The sequence below is a fragment of the Myotis myotis genome, unplaced genomic scaffold (assembly GCF_014108235.1).
Source record: "Myotis myotis isolate mMyoMyo1 unplaced genomic scaffold, mMyoMyo1.p scaffold_m19_p_11, whole genome shotgun sequence".
In the NCBI taxonomy this organism is placed as follows: domain Eukaryota; kingdom Metazoa; phylum Chordata; class Mammalia; order Chiroptera; family Vespertilionidae; genus Myotis; species Myotis myotis.
In genome coordinates this window covers 3496184-3518575 of record NW_023416315.1, presented here as the reverse complement: position 1 = coordinate 3518575, position 22392 = coordinate 3496184, and the positions used below count along the sequence as shown (strand labels likewise).

At 51.0% G+C, this 22392-nt stretch overlaps 1 protein-coding gene across 3 annotated transcripts in view; it reads right to left on the bottom strand.

The window, feature by feature from the left end:
- Nucleotides 1-17555: 17555 nt before the first annotated feature.
- DOCK4 (dedicator of cytokinesis 4) overlaps nucleotides 17556-22392 on the bottom strand; it is a 198877-nt gene continuing 194040 nt past the window's right edge. For 2 of the 3 annotated variants that reach the window (XM_036327289.1, XM_036327291.1), the window contains 2 exons: nucleotides 22129-22190; nucleotides 17556-18825 (listed from right to left, as the gene is read on the bottom strand). In XM_036327289.1, the coding sequence (XP_036183182.1) occupies nucleotides 18388-18825; nucleotides 22129-22190 (500 nt within the window). In that variant the 3' untranslated portion in view covers nucleotides 17556-18387. The remainder of the gene's footprint in view (nucleotides 18826-22128; nucleotides 22191-22392) is intronic. The other variant, XM_036327290.1, reaches the window with a different exon arrangement.

The following is a 22392-nucleotide window of genomic DNA, read 5'->3' as shown; positions in this document are numbered from 1 at the left end:
AAATGCCTTTTCTCTGGCAGAAAAGGAGATTCTGGGTCAAAAAAAATGAAACCAGAAGTTGTGACAGAAGAAGTCAGATTGAGATCCAAGGAAAGGATCCTGTTGGGAGGCTCCTGATGAGGCTGGCACTCCACTCTACCAGCTAATAGCACTTTACCTGCCGCATGAAAATATTGGATTAAGGCACAAATGAAATCTCCTTCTCAGCCAGGGGCTTCTGCAAAATGGAGCCCATTAGGCTGCTGCCTGGAGAAGGCCAGGAACTTGACTGACGGGTCCAAAGGCAGCTGGGGGAGAGGGGTTTAACCGCAGGAGGCCCAGTGCCGACTGTTACCCAAATTGACTTTTCCCAAAATCCTGGTTAATTTCCATCAAGGACTGAAATACATGTGCTGTTGGTTTTTTTGTTTTGTGTTGTGTGTGTGGTTTTTTTAACATCACTGTTCTCTGGCCTTAAGCTAGTTAAAGGAGGTTCTTTAGAAAATATATTTTTGTTGATTTCAGAGAGGAAAGGAGAGGGAGAGAGATAGACACATCAATGATGAGAGCGCATCATTTGATCCGCTGCCTCCTGCATGTCCGCTACTGGGGATCGAGCCCGCATCCAGGGCATGTGCCTTGACCGGGAATCAAACCATGACCTCCAGGCTCATAGGTCGACGCTCAACCACTGAGCCACACAGGATGGACCAGAAAATTATCTTTTGACAGTTTTAATGGTTCCACGGAGACAGATCCCCAGTGGACTCACCCACCAGAGCCAGGAAAACTCCGTGGCAGGGAAGTGCTCCTCATGGGCAGTTCACACCCAACCTGGCATTTCTGGGCTCCCAGAGGTGAATTCGAAATGGCGCTAGAACCTGGCTCACTCCCTGCGTTTCCCATGTTATGCTTCCTCTCCACCAGTTTTGTGTGTTGTGTTTTGGTTTCGGATTGTCTATGGCTGACCCTTACTTCCCAGGAATGGCTGGGAACATGGTTTTAGGACCCGATTATTCCATGATCTCTGGGTGTGGATGAATAACTCACAGAGCTCTCTTCTGGGTGAGGGGTGGCAGCGAATCTGGGATGTTAGTCGACTCTGCTGGTCTATTTGGAGATCAAATCGATTAAAAATCTCATGCCCTCTGGGAAAGTGATGTCTAGACTGTGAGTTTCCTATTTCTGTGTTTACTCTTGACCCGAGGCTAACAATTTAGACTGGGAGCTATAAGCCTTCTCCCTCTCTCTCTGTCTGCAGGTGTGACTGTAATTCAGAAAGGCCTTTGCTTCTCATGGTGGGAGTGATGACCTGACTTCCAAATAGTAGTAATCAACAGAATTATGAAACCTCCAACCTCAGAATAGCGAATACCAAGAGGCTTTTAAAAGCCCATTATAAGATTCCTTACAAAAGCGTGCAGCAGAGCAAACTGAAGGAGGCCTCTGTGGTAGGGTAGTGTTCTCGCGGACCCATAGAAACAACCAGGCCACACCCACCGACACCACGCTGATTTGTAATCAAAATAACCTTTTGAGGTATTTTTGATCCAAAGGGGCGAGACTGTAGAAAACTGTGTTTCAGTGGAAACCCTGTGAGACGAGGGTCTGGCCTTTCACAGCCTTGAGCTATTTTGCACTTTAGAAGTCGATGGACTCACCTTGTCTTGTCCGAGAGGTGCCAATGGCTTCTCCCTCCCTCGGGGACGCTGCCTGCATTTGCAGTTCCGTTCCTCCCCTCCACACAGACTTGTGCCCTTTGACCTTCCCTCTGAACCGGTGAAACACCGCCTGGCTCCCTCCTGAAGTGAGGAAAGGAACGCCGTTAGCACACGTTCATTTTCCTATCTGCGTGAGAGTGTGATTCCACCTTTTTGTAATTTGAAAGGTATTTGTTAGCAGCGCCTTTCACAATGGGATGGAGATGAAACCAGGTAAAAGAGACAAACAAGGGGCAAGGTTTGGGATGCGTCTAAGTGGAGGATGTGCAGACAAGGCCTCAGAGAGGCTGACTTGCCCACAGCAATAGAAGCAGATCACGGGGTGAGAGAAAGGTGAGGGGTAAACGGTAACCAATGGAGAAGGCAATTTAAATGACTAAACACATGGGAATAAATGCACCATTGCGTAAGGGTCTCAAATCCCCAAATAAAATAAAGCAAGAGCTCTCTCTCCTTTGATGGACTGTGTCATACAATTAACTTCATCTTCTTAGTGCACCAATGGAAGCTTAGCAGTGGACACGGGGCAGTTATAGAACAGCATTCTGCATTTGTCTACCTGGGCAGAGAGAAGTCTAGGCTCTCTGAGAGTCTCTGTGGCTGTGCACAATATCCAGATAAGGTTTAATATCCAGCCTGCCCAAACCAACCAGACTCTTCACCCAACCAACAGAGGTCTTTGGGCAAATAACTGTGAGAATTTTTCCTAAATGATTTTGGGAAACTTTGAAAAAAAAAAATATATATATATTAATATATATATATATATATATATATATATATATATATCCTATCTAATAATAGACAAACATGGTAATTGACCATACCTTCGCTATGCCTCCCATTGGCTAATCAGCGTGATATACAAATTAACCACCAACAAAGATGGCAGCTAATTTGCATACTGCAGGCAGGGCGGGCCAGTGAGAGCCGCCATCCAGGCCCCTGTGTGCGGCCCTGGGCGGGCGGGGCTTGGCAGTGCGATAGGCCCGAGGAAGCCTTATTCTTGCAGGAATCCTCCTGCAATGGGCTTCTAGTATATATATATGTGTGTGTTGGTATGTGTACATATGTATATGTTCATATGTGTGTGTATATACAAATATATTTTTAAAATTGGAAATAACTGAATGTCTTTTGACTCTGGCACGCATTAAATAATTGCTGGGTGATGATGAATTAACGCTATATGATCTGAATATACATCATGTTAATAAGCACTTGTGAATGAATATAATACAAATGGAATTAATATACTTTAATGTATTTGTGGAGTTGATTTCAAATGGCTACACTTCTCATTTCAAAATCGGCTCATTTGAAATGGAGCCTTTAGTTGGTACCTAGCAGATGATCATTTTCAGGCTTTAGACCATGAGTTCTACTAAGACGCTATAGGAAATAGATTTTATCAGGCAAACAAACCGATGTCACAGTTCCCGATCCATAAATACCATGGCAGACGATAGTAAATAACTTTGCCACAGGCGTGGTGCGCTGAAATTCCTCCTGCCCACCGTACCTTCCAGCCCCTCAGTGAGGGGGCCAGGATCCTCCTGGCTTAAGGGGGAGTAGCTAGGGGCCAGAGCGGACATTGGGCAAATAACCACGAAAACAACCCGGGTGTCAAAGCCAGCGTCAGACCAGTACCCTAATCCTAATCAAGAGAGCACAGCTCGCCTGGCCAGTGTGGCTCAGTGGTTGAGTGTTGATCTCTGGACCAGGAGGTCACGGTTCGATTCCCTGTCAATTCCCAGTCAGGGCACAGTTTGGTTCACAGGTTGCTGGCTCGATCCCCAGTAGGGGGCATGCAGGAGGCAGCCCAGCAATGATTCCCTCTCATCACTGATGTTTCTCTCTCTCCCTCTCCCTTCATCTCTGAAATCAATAAAAATGTATTTTAAGAGTAAAATAAAATAAATAAACTCTGTGTTTTGCGGACTCTCAACTGTAAACCTACTTTTGCCTCGCTCTGTATTTATGGGTGGAGATTGAACTATTGGCGTGGAGGCCACGGAGACTAGACGACTAGCAGACGGCACTTTCAAGATGATAATTCCTGAGAAAACACACTTTCCCCCTTCGTGGTTGGCTGTCTAAACAGTTAGAGGAGCCTCGTGGCACTTCTCACCAGCCTCCCCCGTAGAAGCTGGTTTCTGAGCCATCTCTCTTGCACGTGCATCTAAAAGGTGTGTAATTAGCTGGTGACAGGTGGTTAGGTAGCCGATGGGGTGTGAACCAGCCGCTAATCTGTTTTCTTTATTTACACCTTTCCTTGCCCTTGAACGGCAGGCAGGCCGGTGTGTTTCATTCCCTGCTTACTTCTCCGGATTAAAACGTGATTTGCGGAGCCATTTTTAATTCCTCAAATTCCATTAAGAAGGAATATCCAGGGGAGACTTACCCAGGACAGAACAGGCACTAAAGTGTGATCACACAACAGCCCGTCTGACGCGGCCGCATTTCCGCTACAACGTGAAAGGTCGCCTTCCCTTCACGGCCCTCGGCCCCAGCGCTGACCTCCGACGCCGACCTCAGCTTCTAGAATAACCTCCCTAGTGAGGCCCTGGCCGCAGTGAGAGTCTGCAGCTGACGTGCTTGACCGCCTCACCATTCATCGTGGAGCCGCAGGGAACATGTTACCGAATGATGATGACTGCATTCCCACTCAAATAGTTTGTGTTCTCCTTCAAACTGCCTTGCCTCCTGTTTAATCATATATTGTTTTTAATCAGTTGGAGAAGGAATTAAAACAGAGACATAGTGGAATGAGAACCGTGCAGACACGAGGCTGGAACAGTGAGAACGCGGCTGGAACAGCAGTGGGCACAGACTGGGTGTGCCACCAAGAGTGGGCACTGGGACAGGAAAATACTGAGGCTCCGGGTGAGTCTGTAAAGACAAGGAAGAGTAAAAAGTATGTCCTTGCATTTCTCAAAAATAGAACCCACAGGCAGGCTGTGGGGGAGGTGCCAACATGTCCAGAACGTCCCATAAGCCTTGGACGGAGGTAGCCAATAGGCAGCAAAACCCAGGGTCAGGCATGGGGTCTCTACCTAGGGGTCAGGCACGGGGTCTCTACCCAGGGTCAGGCATGGGGTCTCTACCCAGGGGTCAGGCATGGGGTTTCCACCCAGGGGTCAGGCACAGGGTCTCCACCCAGGGGTCAGGCACAGGGTCTCCACCCAGGGGTCAGGCACAGGGTCTCCACCCAGGGGTCAGGCACAGGGTCTCCACCCAGGGGTCAGGCATGGGGTCTCCACCCAGGAGTAGGCACGGGGAGATCCCTCTCTGCCCAGCCAGGCCCACAGAGGCTCCCATCGAGGACACTGGCTGCAGACGTGGCTGGAAGCACAAACCCGAAGCAGCTGTAATTCACTCTGTACATATCACTAGCCAAGGCCTAGGAAGCAGGCACTGTGGTTTTGGAATTGTAGCAACATATTTTATTTAAGCAAATATATCCAGAATACAATCTGTTTAGTACTGATCCATGTAAGAATTATCAGTGAAAGACCTTACATTCTTTTTCCCGTTCTGCACCTTGGGAACCCGGTGTGCGCACGGCACCTGGCAGTCGGGGTGTGTGCTACCTCACACCTCCCTCCGGACCAGCCACCGGGGCTGGAGGCTGCCCCTCGGGGACCGTCCCTCCTGGCTGCCCAGACACCCCCCCCCCCCCCCACGGTCCCTGCTGCGTCCTCCCTGCAGCCCCAGCCGGGTGCTGATTCTGAGTGACAGGGACAAATGTCATTCCCTCCGCCGCCTCAGCGGGAGCAGGACCTGGTGCAGTGCCGGCCTGTCCCTGGCTGGGCCATCGCAAAGCTTAATGTTTGCGAAAACACGCGAAGGGCCGTCCATAGAAATGACTGTGCAACTGAAAAGACTGAGGGGACTTGCTAGCAGCAGCTACAGCAGCGGTTCTCAGCCTGTGGGTCGCGACCCTTTGGGGGTCGAACGACCCTTTCGCAGGGGTCGCCTAAGACCATCGGAAAATGCATATATAATTACATATTGTTTTTGTGATTAATCACTATGCTTTAATTATGTTCAATTTGTAACGATGAAATTGGGGGTCACCACAACATGAGGAGCTGTATTAAAGGGTCGCGGCATTAGGAAGGTTGAGAACCACTGATCTACTGGGAGAGGAGGAGGTAACTGGTAGACAAACCTCAGGCTTTACTTGACTTTACGTCAGACGGAAGTCAATGGGCCCTTTAAGAGCCCCAAGATTGAAGGGCAGTTATCTTAAATCGCGGACCAGCAGTATTATTGCTAGCTTTACCCCGTGGCCAGATAAGTTTCTATTGAATGAGTACAAAAAACATTTTACATAAATGTTAAAGGCATGCCTTAAAAGTAAACACCCATTGCATTTTGAAGTTATTTATTCCATGTTCTTACAAGCTAATATCTTCTTAAGTATGATACTTGGTAAAACACTGTGTAATATGAAAACACGAGAATTCTCGAGATCCGTCCGCAATGTGTTAAGAATAGTTGGTCTACATTTGATGCATCCTGCAGTTTCATGGCTCAGTTTCATTTTGTTTCAATTCGCAATAATAGTACAAACCTAGCCAGCTACGTGGGAACCGCTGGTTAAAGAGATTACAACTGTTTGCACGACACCTGCCTCCTGCAGAAGCGCTGGGGCACCCGAATGCTCTGTTTTCTATGAAATCCAACCAGAACACACCCCCAGCCACCAAGATGCTAACTGCTCTGGCTCTGAGGCCTTCCCGTCCCCACGCCGCTTTGGGACGCCCGTGGGAGCTGCATGTGATGTTCGATGACTTCTTGCAAAACTTGAGCAACATCAGTGACGTCTTGCATTTTATTAGTTTTCGTCGTTTTCTGGAGCAGGACGTCGGAGCTGGAGTTGCTTATCTGATAACAGAATGTCATTAACAGGCAGCTCCTAGTGGTTTCTTCCCCCCCGCCCATCTGAGGCTACGGTAGCGATCCTATCCATCAATTCTCATTTCAGGGCTCATGGACCAAGTGGAACCATTATTCTATGTGATTCCAGGAGCCACGGCTTGCAAACCCCAATTCCTGTGCAGCGATGGGCTGGGAGGCCAGGAGCTGAGCAGCCCAGCTCGGGGCTGAGCTTGTCCGTGGTCCACAGCGGGTTCTGCCGACAGGTCCAGCCTGCGGAGCTGCCCTGCGAACGGGCCGGCGCTCTTCCAGTCATCACCTCGGGCTCAGCGGTGACGGCCCCGCCTCCCGAGTCCCACCTGCTAGATTCCTAGTGCGCACGCCCATCAGCTGTGCCCGTGGCTTCGTTTCGGTTTGGGATCGCTGGTTTCATCTCCGTGTCAAGGCCAAGTCACAGGCAGACGCAGCCCGGAGCTCAGTGTGGGGCCACTGCTCCGGGGACGGGCAGGAAAGGGTGACCGGGTAGGAAGGCCCCCGGGCGCAGGCGTGGGGAGCGGCAGCGTGGGTGCTGTGCCCAATGTCACCTTTTCTGGAAGCACGACGTGCTCGGCGAGTCCCAGGGAGCGCCCCGTGCTCTGCGGTTCCTCCTCATCTTGTCTGTTGCGCAGCAGTGGTGTCAGGGTCTCCTGTTGCTTCTTTGGCAACTTGGAGTTTTAAAACTTAAATCCAATTTGGTGCAGGTGCTGGGACACTGGATTTCTCTTCCTTACACATCCCAGTATCATCTTCCTCCTGCCGTGACATCAAAGAAACGGATCCAGGCCCAGCCAGTGTGCTCAGTGGTTGAGCCTCAACCTATGACCCAGGAGGTCACGGTTCAATTCCCAGTCAGGGCACAGGCCTGGGTTGTGGGCTCCATCCCCAGTGTGGGGCGGGCCAGAGGCAGCTGATTGATGATTCTCTCACATCATTGATCTCGCTCTCTCTCTCTCTCTCTCTCTCTCTTCCCCTTCCTCTCTAAAATCAACACATATTTTTTAAAAAGAAACAGATCCAGGTATTTCATAAAGAAACAGCCACTGGAGACCGTAGCTGATGTGAGATGCTAAAATCTGTTAAGAACACGTTCCACAGCTTACCCAGTAAGGCTTTGCCAGCGTCTGTGCGTGCGCGTCCCGTGTCCCGAACGGTCTGCCTCTGGGAGCAGGCCCGGTAGTAAATGACTACATAACCCACTTGCAGTTTCTCAGATAACATTTTTCAGAGTCTGAAGACCAACTTCAGGGCTCAAAAACAACTCCCGTTGTTTGCCTTAAGAATTTCACTGTCTGATTTATTGGCTAGAATTCAAGAAAAGTGATTTGAAAAATTTATGCATGTTCTTCAAAGCGACAAAATAATCGTTTTTCTCTTTCTTCTTAAACTTAAGTAGGCCCCAGGCACCAGCTTGCAAATGGGCTGATATCTGAGGGGCCATATTTCCTAACAGCCACACACGGAAGATCACATCCTGTCCGCTGAAATGTTTTGGATCTAAGTATAGAATATGTTTGGCAGGAAGGAGTGAGAGCACACACATGTGAGGTTACAATTAAAATTGTTACCCAGCCAGCCTGGCTCGGTGACCTATGAACCAGGAAGTCATGGTTCAACTCCCCGTCAGGGCATATGCCTGGGTTGTGAGCTCGATTCCCAGTAGGGGGTGTGCAGGAGGCAGCCGATCAATGATTCTCTCTTATCATTGATGTGTGTGTGTGTCTCTCTCCCTCTCCCTTACTCTCTGAAATCAATAAAAATACACGTAAAAAATAAAATTGTTAATGTGTGTTTTAGAGTGGGGCAAGAAAAATAATTCTTTTCCTACAAAAAGCTGTCTTACACGTAATTGAAAAGGATGAAGCTCTCGGTACTATTTCACCTTTGTGAGCCATTCACAACTTGTATATTTTATGTGTGGTACTTGCATATGATTCTTTGTAAAAAAAAAAAAAATGTTGGTTCTGGAAATGATCTGCTCCAAATAATAGTATTTTCTCTGAGAGTTTTGCTTTTCTCAGGTGCCCCAACCAAAGGCAAATGAAGTCAGAGAAGCAGCCTCGAGAGAAAATCCATTTTAATTGCATTGATCTTATTTCATAAGGTTAAATACAATGGTTCCCCTAGTTATCTATCATTTGTATGGAGGTTAATGCTGAGTCAAGATCCAATTTCAGCAGCTTCGGAGAGTTACCGGACCTGCGTCCCAGCGGCATGACGATACTGATTGTTCATTCGCAATCCCAGTTCCCAGGGTCGCGTCCCACTCAGGCACCGCCGGGTGTGCTTCTAACAAACTGTGGCTAAACCGAGGCGGCAGGAGCGTGTGCTCGTTACGTACGAATCCTCAGGAGACTTCCGTTTCTGAACCATGGCAGACGTGGCAACAACAACAAACAAAAAGCCAACTGTGATCGTTCTGAACGTTCTGAAAACATGGCCTTCCACTCTTAGACACGCCTCCCATCAAGGCTTGAAGACTGTGCCCCTCCCCTTGGCCTGGGCAGGTTTTAGAAGCTTCATCAGCCCGGCTGGTGTGCTCAGTGGTTGAGTGTTGGTCCATGAACCAGGAGGTCATGGTTGGATTCCTGGTCAGGGCACATGCCCAGGTTGTGGACTTGATCCCCAGTAGGGGGTGTGCAGGAGGCAGCCAATAGGTGTTCCTCTCTCCTTGATGTTTCTCTCTCCCTCCCTCTTCCTCTCTCTAAAAATTAATAAAGATAGATTAAAATAAATCAACAAAAGCTTCCTCGACACGCTCAGCAGAAGTGACAGTAGTAACCTATGACACTGGGGTTACAAAGGAGCATGAAGCTTGTTGCTAAAAACTTGAACTTGGACCCCGAAGCCACGTGAAAGGAGTGGGGCCCTGGGAGGGGCCTGTAAGCTTCCTGGCTGACGCTGAGCCCAGCCTGCCTGCCGTCCTCACGGAGGTGGTGGCCGGAGTGGAGAAGCCCCCAGAGGGTCTGGCCTCGGTCCTCTGTCGCCTCCAGCGATCCAGGTCTCCTCGGCTGAGCCCTAGACATCGTAGGACAGAGACAACCCACCCTCCCGGGCCCAGCGGACTCCCCTGAGCACCCATGGGCGCAGTGACAGGGCGGTGGTTGGAGCCTCTTCCATCGGGCGATCTGCAGCCCTAGGTAACGGGACACGCCCTGGCCCCTGAGGCGGGGTGCGTCCTAACAAACCTCAGCATGCGGACTGGTTTCGGGGCGAGGCAGCAGGACGCCCGCCCGTGGGCTTGGAGGCACTGAGGTGAGCCACTGGGGAGCGCTGGGAAGTTGGGGGGAAGGGCCCTGGTTAGGCCTGGGCGGCGGGAGGAACGTGGCCTGGCCGGAGCCAACGAGGCTGTATCCACAGTGAAGAGCTGTCCTTGAGCAGAAGAGAGGCCTCGGGGCGGACGCTGCCCAGGAGCGGGCCCGGCCCCGGCCCCGAGCTCTGCCGCCGGACTCCGTGTCCTGAGGGCTGGGTGCGGCCGGGCGCGGGGGCGGCTGCTGGGCAAGTCGCAGGCAGCCTGAAACTCACGGACCCTGGCTCCGTGACAACACTGATCAGTTACTAACACATCGTTCCCTGCTGAGCTCTCACGTTTCGACAAGGACGCCCGTCACTCACGCTCTGCTCCGTGATGAGTGTCAGCCGGGATCGGACGTGGACACGCCGGTGGCGCCGCTGGGAGGCTGGGTGTGAGCGGTGACACGCACCCTGCCCTTGGCCTTCCGGCCTCCGCAGCCGCCCGCGGCCGTGCCGCCTCCTGCTGGACAGCCGGGCTCTGGCGTCTGCGGATTATACAAAGCCACGTCAAGCCAGCGCAGACAGATGTGCAAGTGGCTTCAGTTTCAGCAGCGACTGCAGAAAATCCACGCAGGAAGGATGGTCACCTCTGACGGGCTCCTGACTGGGATGGCCACCGCTCAGCCCTTATCCTCCACGCCCTTCTCTCTCTCTCTCTCTCTCTCTCTCTCTCTCTCTCTCTGACCACATGGCTCCTTATGCTGTGAGTCGGCACATCAACTGCCTTTCCCTCTCTTGGCTGCGGACCTGAAGTGCTGCCTCCCAGGCCCATATGCGAGCTCAGAGCCATTTCCTGATGTCTGAGCTCCCGGCAGAGTCTCCATTGGCTGAGCTTGGATCATGTGTCCACTCCCACTCCGGATGTCCGTGGCGGTGGTAGAAACATGGTCTCAGGGTTTGCCTCTGTGAATAGAAGGCAGTTCTCAGACAAAGAGGGCAGTGAATGAACAGAGCAAGTACCGAAGGGATAGAAAGTTTTTTTAAAGCACGTAGCACAGAGGAATGGCTAAACCAAGGTTAGATTTAGATTGACCACAGTGACACAGAGCAGACGAGTCGCCCTGGGCTAGGGATTCTGCACGGAGGTGCAGGGGAGGCTCACATAGTGGCCACGTGACTTGACGCTCACAGGATTCAAGCCTGTGGCTTAGCAAAGTCCCAGTGGATAATATCACAAACTTCCCAGACCACCGTGAGGAAGTCAAGATTATGGTTTTTATGATTTTTAAGATGACGCTGTTTAAACTCAGTAAGAGTGTCGGAGATCTATTGTAATTATAACATTTCTCTCCAAAACATTCCACTTGTAAGAAATTAAGAAGGAAAGGCCAAGAGGTCAGTGCACAGTTCCTAAGATGAAGCACTGATTTGTGGTAACATAAGGCACTTACCTAAACATTTCAAATTTGTTCCCACAAAATGACCAAAAAAAAAAAAATTAAAAGCAACAGGAACAATTATTGATTATGTTACATGTTTGAAGTCCTTTTTAGAAAGCATTAGACACACTTGGGTATCCTACTTATAATCAATCATCCATCGCTTCTCTGAGAAACTAGCCCCATGGGGTTAACGCGGGTGCAGAGGCTGAGAAACTTGCTTCCTGAGGAGATAGAACCCACGGAGCTCCCCGGCCTGGGCTGATGTGATTATGATATGACAAAGCCGATGACAGGCGCCGCCGCTCTCTGCTTCCCGAGAGCGGATGTCAGCTAACATCGCTGGCTGTGATATTCCGTGAGAACTAAACGCTGTGCTTCTGAGGTGAGTAAAGCTCTTCTCAACTTCAAAGCGGAGCTTTGCCTCCCTTAGCAACCAGGTCAGGTCTCGGGCACATCACCCATAAGTGATCTTCCTTTGCCTCCTTTTTAGTTCCTTGATGTCGGGAAATTCTCTATCTACTAATGGAGAGGGGCGCCTCCCTTGCGAGTTTGCATTAATGTCTCTCTCCTTCGCCCCAGCGGCTTCAGTAATTTCTAAGAAAAATTCTGTTGGCAGACTCCAGAGAAACCACACATCGGAATAGATATGACAACTTAAAATACAGCAATATGCACTGACAATACTAGGACACGTGTCATATAGGAACATACGTCGCCCTGGCTGGTGTGGCTCAGTTGGCTGAGCATCGTCCTGGGCACTGAGGGGTCAAAGGTTCGATTCCCCATCAGGGCACATGCCCAGGTTTTGGGTTCGATCCCCCGTCGGGATACGTGTGGGAGGCAACCATTGTATGTTTCTCAGATCTCTCTCCCTCCACCCCTCCTTCCCTTCCTCTCGTTCTAAATATCAATTTTTTTAAAAAAGACTAAAATGCTAAAAAAAAAGGATAATGTATAGTCCAAAGCATTGGCAGGCTGAGCAGACACGTGTCTGTTTTCACTCTATTGCACTAGCAAAGCTCCGTGAAGTGCGTGGGTGGGTCATGCAAGAGGGTGGAGAAGCCATACCGAAGCGTGCAAGTTCTTCTTTAAAAACATGGATGAAACTCAGCCCATCAGCTCTTCTGATTCCTCCCAAACGAGACACACATGATTGCTCTTCCTCAGGCCTCTGAAAAGAACGAGGATCCAGCTTCCTCTCTGGGCAAGTCGAGGCTCAATTCTACTCCACAGATGATGCAAGTTGACATTTTAGAGGAAGATGTCTCCAGAAAGGCCAGGAGAAGGCCCCAGACTGAATCTGGCTTCAAAGGGCAGATGGGAGCTCCAGTCCCATTTGTTCTCATCAGTACTGCGCTGCCCCCGCCATCTGTCCGCGTGTGGGAATCAGATTCAGGACCCGCCGAGCAGCTGACCTTGGCCCCGGACCTGTTGTGGGTGCCAGCTGCAGAGTGGACAGAGTCATGTGAAAAGCTTGCTGGCTCCCCTCCCGCCCGCCGCCCTCCGTCATTGTTACCTTCCAGTTGGGAAAGGAAAGCAATTTGCATCGTTTTCTAAATTAATAATTGTGATGACGTGGCCACACTAAGTTGTAGGCCACGGAGGCTGGAACAAACTTATTAACGATGATCCACTGTGACCAGGTGGATTTCTTGACAGCGGATTCTCCCCTGACAATATGAGCTAAGGAGCTGACCTCACCATCTGCTGCTGCGTCTCTGTCCGGGTGGACCCTGTCACTCACTCAGACGACAAGGGAAACCCTGTTCAGTCAGCGCCGCCTGGAACTGACGGTCCGTCCGGCAGAATAGCTGGCGGTGGGGTGCCTCTCAGCTCATTCATAGCCCCAAGGCCAGAGAACAGTTTTCCAAAGCCAGTGGGTGGGGATCTAAACAATTCCGTTCTTGCCCGGCTGGTGTGGCTCAGTGGTTGAGTGTTAACCTATGAACCAGGAGGTCACAGTTGGATGCCGGTCAGGGCACATGCCCAAGTTGTGGGCTTGGTCCCTGGTGTGGGGTGTGCAGGAGGCAGCCGACCAATGATTCTCTCTCATCATTGATATTTCTATCTCTCCCTCTGCCTTACTCTCTGAAATCAATAAAAAAATATTAATTAAAAATAAAGAAAATCCATTCTTGCTCCAAACCAAAGGGAGAAAACTAGGCCCCTTTCCTTTGGTCTGATCAGTAACTAGCTTCATATCAAAGAATTCTGCAGCTCTGAGGGCCCACTCTGCTCTGTGGGCCGTGGCCGCCGTGGGGACGACGATGGTGGCGGTGATTCACAACACGGGCCCCATCAGGTCCAGGCTGTGCATTTTCCCGGCTGCTGGGAGGGTGGCCTGCCAGGCTCACCTGTGTGTCCTCCTCACCCTCCCGCAGGGATGGCCCTTAGCCCCTGAGAGCTGCCCACCCTCAGCACCTGACCTCTGCCCCCAAGTTCTCTATGGGACCAGCTGAGGCTCTATGGCCAGAGCATCTCTGTTCAGCTGCTCCCTCTGCCCGGCCTGTTTCCCTGGGGAGCAGCATTGTTCCCCAGTGTAAGCCCTGGGCCCACGCCTCCAGCCGAGTCCGTTTCCTGGACACCACACGCCCGGTGCACAGGGCGCGCTTGCAGACGGAGGCCAGGCTCGGTCCAGGCTGGTATTTTTGTGCCTTAAGACTCAGACTCCATGTTTCTTGGGGACTTGCCAAAACCCTGCGGGTGGCACTAAAGTGGGTCCAACACTTTGGGGAAGGGCTTTGTAAATATGCAAGAGGATGGCAAAGTCATCATTCCTCCATCTTTGCCACTTTAGTCCGGAGTCCATTCTAAGGAAATAAACCAAAACATGGGGAAAGCTTGGTGAGAATAGTCACCGTGGTATGCTTTGTCCTCATGAGAAACGGAAAGCAATAGGCCGCCCATGAGTGGGGACCGGCTAAAATGTGGAATAGCCTTGGCTTTCTGCTGACATGTCATAATAATTAAATTCTGTAACAGTGGACAAAACATGAGGGTAGACCGCCCAGGGACACCGTGATTACAGCCACGTGCAACGTACGTGTCGAGAACTGGACGCGTCTGGTCCAGGCAGCTCCTGTCCCCATGAGCCAGACTCCACTGCTCCGTGTTTGTCCGCATGGCCTTCCTCTTCCAGGCGTCTCGACAGGCAAGTATATTGATGTCCACAATAGGAACTTCTCAGCAGACCCGTCCAATCGCTGAGAGGAAGCATCAATGAGCAGTTTATGTCCTGAGGCTCTGAACCTGTGAACTCAAAATCCCTGCCTTGCTCTTTCCACCCACCTGAACAGCTACCCCATGATCTTACCCAACCTCCAGGCCTGCTCATTTAAAGACCCACCTTCAACAAAACCCCACTTTTCAATGAAATCTGGTCCTGACCCTCCCGCCCTGAGAGATGCTACCAAATCTGAGTTGAGGGTTCTCTCCTGATGGTGTTGAACGCAGCTCTGTTACCACAGCGTGTTTGATACCCGAGGGAACCAGCACTCAAGGTGGAAACGCTACAGCAAGCATGTCAAACTCAAGGGCTACCACAGGCCAAATAAACAAGCTTTAAGTTTATGTGGCCCGCAAAAAAACAAAAGGTTCAATTTTCATAGAAATGTAGGTTTATTTCGATAGAGACATGCTGAATACAAAGGGCTGAAATAAATGAGTCATCGTTAACATTAAATAGAACATTTAAATAAAAATTAGTATTTTTTCTTGAACATTAACTTACCAGACACTGAATAACTGCACAAATTAATAAGCGTCATGCAAATAAACCTATTTTTCTTGTTCTCCAAAAGCGAAATATTTCCTGTTGCGCACACCAAACAAGTCAGTCCAAGACTAATGACGTGGCCATCGGCTGCTAAAATATTCGCTGCCAGTATGAGTGGTGAGAAATGGTGTGCCTGTGCATAAGGCATGTAAGGGAAATGACTGCAACGTGATTATAGTAATCAGTGATTATCCAACATTGTAGTTTGTTATTAATAATTACACATAACAGGATATTGTAGAAATCAAGTTACGAAATTTTTATTAAGACGTTTCTTACATACCGTTATGTTGGCTGTGCTGCAAAAATATTCGTTGGCGCGTGCAGCCCACGGGCCGCGAGTTTGACGTGCTAGCGCTACACAATACGTACGCGTAGAAAAAGACTAAAGGAGCATGATAATAGTTATGTGAGGGAATGGCCTTCTCATGTAGTGAGGGCAAAGTAGGCCTCAATCAGTCACGAAGCATTCATTTTAGTACAAGCCACAGAATGTGGGCGGCTGGCACGAAGGCCGGCCTGTGCGACCTGCTCCTCCCTTTGTTCTTGTTTGGAGAGCAATCGATGCCAATCCAGACAGAACACTACCTAGATGGCAAGCAGGGCTGTTCATATTGTCATTACGCTTGTAGAATCCAAACGCCGGTGAGCTCGGCTGTAATGAACGTGACCCCAAAATGCTCTAAAACCACTTAGTGAATGTGGAGAAACATCGAGGATATCGACGACGGCCTGCAAATGGGTTTGGTATGTAATGGGGCAGCGGAGTCAGACAATGGCTTGCTTGGCGTTGGGTCCCGTACATGCCATAAACCTAACCGCACAGCAGCTCACAAAACGGAAAGCCGGGATTTATGATCAGACGTCGGATAGTCAATGCGTTTTGCAGTGTTTCTCAACCGTTTCCCACATTGGGCAGTTAATCTGTTTGGTGTCAAGTTTTCTAATTGCAAACAAACTTGGATGGTTCTGATAAGTCCCATGAGTGGCCAGCCACCTGGGAAATGTTCCCTTCTCTCATGACACTAACCTCCACGGCTACCTTCTCAACCTTTGTTCTTACGCCATAAATAAGCGTTGTAGGTAGAGGAAGTGTATCAACCAAGGCAAAACAACAAGACAGGATCTACCAACCAAGAAGTCTGAAATTTTCACTATGCTACGACCAAGAGATGTACACAGCTTCTGTTCATACTGATGAAAGAAAGACAGAAATATCAAGATTAATCAGGTAATTTTATTTAATATTTACCATTCAGCAGCAACCAGTAGGAACATCTGAGCTAAGAGAATCTTTTGAAGTGTTTGCTATATAGCTGCTTCAGACACACACCCACAGGATCCACTGCTCATTCCAATTTTTTAAAAAAATGGCTTCAAGAGCAAATAACATTGATTTATACTGTGCCTGAGCACTAGTCAACAAATCTGTTAAACTACAGAGGAAAAGGAAATCAAAGAAGCTTTGTTATCTTATGCAGGTCACCTTACTTAAGTGGAGGAGTTTTCTTCTTTAAAGCAACAGAAATACAGAGCTTCCTCTATATATATATATATATATTATATTTTTTTTTAAGGGTATGATTACAAACACAGTGTTATCATCAAAAGCAAAAGCTAGTTCAAGAAATTTCCGACTGCAAAACTTGCAAGATACAAAGCTAAAATTTATATGTTCCTTTTCTCCATTATGAATACCTTCACTAAACATAAATATTTTAACATATATTAATTTTTCTGACATTCAAAAACTGGGAAGTCAATCTGGCAGAATTATTGTTAAAAGCGCGTATGTACAAATATTCTTTCCCACACATAAAGTATTTGGCATAATTATAACACTCATACTGCAGCCAAAACTGTTTGCTTTTCTTTTTTCTTACACATAATGGGATCTCTTATTAAAATTAACCAGGTATGTACAAAAATACTTGAACATTTATTATAGAAAACCTCTATAATCAGCCTCAACAGCGCACACCTGCTGAATGGGTTCATCAAGGGAATATAAAAAAGTGGTCACTGCCTTCCAGGTAAGCTAGCCACAGCGAGCACAGTTAAACTAAAATGAGCTTCCCAACAAAAGAGGGAAATATTTAACAGCATGATTTAAAATACAGTTCATCTCTATTGTCAAGTGAGTGTTATAAACAGGCAGTAAAAGGAAACAAAACACAGATACAAAATACACTACACACAAGATGCTCGGTTCATCCCCAACAAGGAGGCCGCGCCTGCCTCCCGACTGGGTCCCAGACGCTGGAACCCTCCCCAGCCGCCCCATCCCCGCCCAGGGCCCAGGGACAGCCCAGGGGCAGCCCTGCTGGGAGGAAGGGAGGGCCTAGGCATCTTTCCTTTTGTGCAGGACTGAAAGTGAATGCCCTTGCCTCCTGAAAGTCCTCCTGCCATTTATTCATGCTAACACGTTTTCTCGAAGGGGCTTTTTCTTCATTTACGCCATTGATTTAATACTGTCCCGCATTGATTCCTGGATGCTCCTTAATGGGACCCATTAATTCGGGCTTGTTTACGACATGGGCATCGGCGCTTCTCAATGACAAATCTGGCGGCGGAAACTGTGGGGAAGGAAGCCCAGACTCCAGGTAAACATTTCCCCTGGGCTCTGCTACTCAGCCCGCCCGCCTCGCCTCATCTCGGCTCTGAAAGGCCATGCACCCTGAAGGGGAGACCGGTCGACACTGTGATGCGGGTACTAATGACTGACCAGCCAGTCCCCAAGCGGAACTTTTAGGGCGCAGCCAGCTATTGCATGTCAGAGGCAACCCCCAAGGAGCAGTTTGTCTCAAGAGTAAAGCCATTTCCAGCCCCAGCCGCGCCCCGACGTCTGCCATCTAACCGGCTTTACCTGTCACCGCCCAGGGGCCTGCTGGCCGGGGAGCCAGGACTCTCTCCTCTTCCCACGGGCTTCCCCAGTGAGGACCTCGGGCCGGAACCCGCCTCCGTCAGCTTTCTCAGAGTATCAAGTATTCAGTAAAAAATATGCAACATTACCACGCGTCGTATTGCTCGACAATACTGTATTGGCTTTAACATGAAACCGTAAAAAAGGGGAACGTAAAAAGGTACAAAAGAAGTCTCGATCACTCTTCACCGCCTCCAAAGGAGCAGGGCTTTCAGAGCTTCGGCCGCCACGGCCCGCGCTGGGGTCAGTGGCGGTGAGTATTGTGCAGCCGGACATCCACGCGCGCCAACGCCTCCGGAACAAGTCTGATAAAGTGCCTACACCGCCGTCTTCGCGTCATACTTCTCCTCCTGTAAACGCAGCGGGTCATCGCAGGGGACACGGAAACGTGGCTCAGAGCTGCGAGACCTTCCTGGGCAGGGGCCGGGGCCGCGGGCCGGGCTCAGTCCTCCGGGTGCCGTTCTCCAGGGCGCCGGGGCGCGCGGCCAGCGGCTTGGGGGGCAGCGCGGGCGGCTCGGGGGTGACGGGGATGGACAGGCTGTGAGGTAGCGGGACCGGGCGCCGCACCGTCCGCTCGTAGACGCTGTAGGGCGGGGGCGTCTTGCTGTCCCTGCGCGCGGGCTCCTCCGGGGCGCCGTAGCCGGACCCCGACCCGGGCGCGGGCGCGGATGGCTCGTTCACCGGGTTCTCGAAGCCCGAGATTTCCGACGCGCTGCACCGGCTGAGCGAGGAGATGCCGCTGCTGCAGCTGCCCGACAGCACCGGCGAGTTGGAGAGCAGCCCGGACGAGTGGTACTCCACCGGGGAGGGCGTGAAGGCCTGCCCGGGGCCCTGCAGGCGAAAGGGGCGAAGAGACAGGGGAGCAAGGGGGGACACAGAGCCAGTCACACCCTGCGAGGGGCGGGGTCACCCCCTGCGAGGGGCGGGGTCACACCCTGCGAGGGGCGGGGTCACCCCTGTGAGGGGTGGGGTCACCCCCTGCGATGGCTGGAATGCACGCCCCACTGAATGCGGGCAGGGAAGCCCGAACCCAGCGCCTCAGATGGGGTGTCTTTGGAGACGGGGCCTTTACAGCGCGAGCTCCCTTAAAAGGAGGCCCCGGGGTGAGCCCACATCTAATCTGACCATCGTCCTTAGAAGAGGAGGAAACTTGGCCCATGCAAGGCGCAAGCACCCAGAGAGAAGACGCGGTGGAGACACTAGGAAAGGGCCCTGGGAAGACCGCGCCTGGCAGTGCCGTGATTTCCAGAGCAGCAGGAGGATAAGTTCTGTGGATTAAACCAGATTCCTGGCATTTCATAAAGAACTGCAAGTTCTAGCAACAATAGCTCAGTGTCTCCTAACTTCTTGAAGCTGTGCAGAGGCTGCTCCCGGCCAAAGGGGATACATTCTTTCCTTTGCCACAGTCCCCACCCGACTACACGATACTCCCCGACTCCCTCTCTGGTTCATGTCATCTGGCAGCCCCCTGCATCCGCACGTGCTCACTCCCTAACTGGTGTCCGAAGGAAAAGCGGTCCTGAGGGGTGGTCTGTGGAGAGCGGGACCCTGGGGCAGGCTGACAGTAATGCTCCTGGGGCCCCTGGGGGCAGATCAGCAGGTGCAAGTCCCACAATAAAGGAACTGGGACAGCTTCGTCCAGCCCACTGTCTTCTAAAGGGTGTGGTCATGAACCCGTGTTCGCATTCATCACAGAATGGCCTATGGACAAAATACCACGTGCGGGCATGCACGTACAGTGCGATTGAAACTTCGTGGCCCATGCGCAGAAGTCGGTATTTTGTGGAAGAGCCACACGTGGCTCACAAGCCACAGTTTGCTGACCACTGTTCTAGGAGGTAACATTAGGACAAACACACTTTGAGAAATGTCCTCTTGGACCAACTTGACCTCGGTCTCTTTTTAAACAAAATAATGGGGGGAGACACAAACCCTTCCACTTAGTGGGGCTGGAAATGAAGCAGGGCCAACTGAGAGGGCCAATGCACTGCTGGTTGGGTCCAAAATAAGATAGGAGAGCCGTCAGTCACACAGGGTTACTCCATTTAGGTGCTGAAAACAACCTTTAAGGCACCGCCTGCATTCTAATCACAGGGCGAGGAGCTTAGGGCAGAGCGCCCTCTCCTGGACCCCAGGAGTCACAACACGTCCAGCCACCCCTTCCAGTGATGGGGAACCTTTTGAGCTCGGCGTGTCAGCATTTTGAAAAACCCTAACTTAACTCTGGTGCCGTGTCACATATAGAAACTTATTGCCATTTGCAACCATAGTAAAACAAAGACTTATATTTTTGATATTTATTTTATATATTTAAATGCCATTTAACAAAGAAAAATCAACCAAAGAAATGAGTTCGCGTGTCACCTCTGACACGCGTGTCATAGGTTCGCCATCACTGCGACCCCACTGTGACCATGTGGCCACAGAGGCGGGCAGTGAGGACGGATGCAGGTGTGCTGCACGGCACTATCCACTCAGCTATTTCAACATCTCCATCCCTTTGTTCTTTTTGTTCTGCTCCCGCCCCGCCAATCTCTAAGACTTAGAGTCTTACTACTGCTCTGCAAAATCAAGGGAAAGGTGCAGGTACTGGCCCGTAGCGCCGCGTGGGAGGGAGCGCGAGGCGGGTGGGAAGCTGTGGAAACGCCATGGCCACGTCCTTTCCCTCCCGTCACACCGAGACCACAGACCCGGCTGCAGAGCAGGCACAGGCCGGGGCTTTCTTGGGGCCGCTATGGCGGAGACAACAAAACCAGCAGGGAACTGGCTCTGTCGGAAACGTGGGCAACGTGAACGCCACGCTTCTCTGCGACTTCCTCCCTCTTTTTGGTTTCCCGTTTCAGATTCTCGGTTTCTACGAGCAGCTGCTGCTCGGACGGCTCAGGACCTGTTTTCCTTCGATGTCACCTAGAAACCTCTCCCCCTCGAAAGGGACAGGGGGCGTGGAGGCCCCGTCACTCAGGGATGAAATCATTCTTTCCACTGCCGTTGCCTCCGGGCAGCAGCTCTGGGCACCACGCCCACACGGACTGGCAGGCCTTGCCTCAGCCGGACACCCTACCCTTGGACATCTACCCTTGGACGGCTACCCTTGACCTCCACGAGGGACTGTGTCTGCTCAGAGATGTCCAACAGCCCGTGTCTACAGACCCGGACAAACATCTGATCTTTAAAGCTTTAAAAAGTCATTGCACTGCCTGGCTTTTCATTAATGTATTCGAAAGTCTTGGTAGAAAGTAGGAAAAGAGCCTGGCCAGCGAGGCTCAATGGCTGAGCATCAGCCTACAAACCAGGAAGTCAGGGTTCAATTCCTGGTCAGGGCACATGCCCGTGTTGCAGGCTCGATACCCAGCATGGGGCATGCAGGAGGCGGCCAATCGATGATTCTCATCATTGATGTTTCTACCTCTCTCTCTTCCTCTCTGAGATCAATAAAAACATATTTTAAAAAAAAATAAAATAGGAAAAGAGAAACTGGGTTTGGCTGTGTCAGCGTGGGCGAGGCTGATGAGAGGGCAAAAGGCCCAGAACACTATTTCGGACACCCTGACCCTGATGTCGATTCAAGGTGGTGTGGTTTTAATGCCTCTTAAACCAGGGCAGGCTGAACCTGTCCTAGGAGAGTGGTCGGCAAACTCATTAGTCAACAGAGCCAAATATCAACAGTACTTCTTCAAAATGTACTCCCCCAGGCTGAAAACCGACTTCTGCGCATGGGCCACGAAGTTTCAATCGCACTGTACGTGCGCCCGCACGTGGTATTTTGTGGAAGAGCCACACTCAAGGGGCCAGAAAGCTGCATGTGGCTCGCAAGCCGCAGTTTGCTGACCATGGTCCTAGGAGGTGACACTGGGACCATATTTCTTTCCTAATTCGGCATCTCTCTCCAGGCGGCACACCCTCACTGGCACCATTTGCGAGCGAGCGAGGCTAGTAACTTGAACACGGGCCGCGTCAGCGGAGGAGGCACCCCCAGGGGAAAGCCCAGGGCTGCTCCCGCCCCGCCTTCCTCGCCCTGCCCCCCACTTCTCTGCCTGCTCCATGCAAATGAAAGCCCTGCTAACGGACCAGGGGGCTCCTCAGGGGGGAGGGAACACGGGGCCCATCCCAGGCTCAGTTAAACGAGAGCCGTACCTTCAACGGAGACCGCCCGGCAGGTGAGGGGGAGACCGGCGCCGTGTGTCTCGCAGGCGAAGCTGTAAAGAGAGAGAGTTTCAATTCAGAAACACCGGGCGGTTGACCCCCGGGCGTGCCCTCTGCGTGTGCAAACCCACAGTGGCCCTGGGCGCCCAAGGAGGACCTGGGCAGGGGCGCAAGTCACCCAAGGTTGGCAGCGTCCGGACTGGGAGAGGAGTGAAAAGCCACAGCCGAGCAGGATGCCTGAGCCTCAGTGGCAGG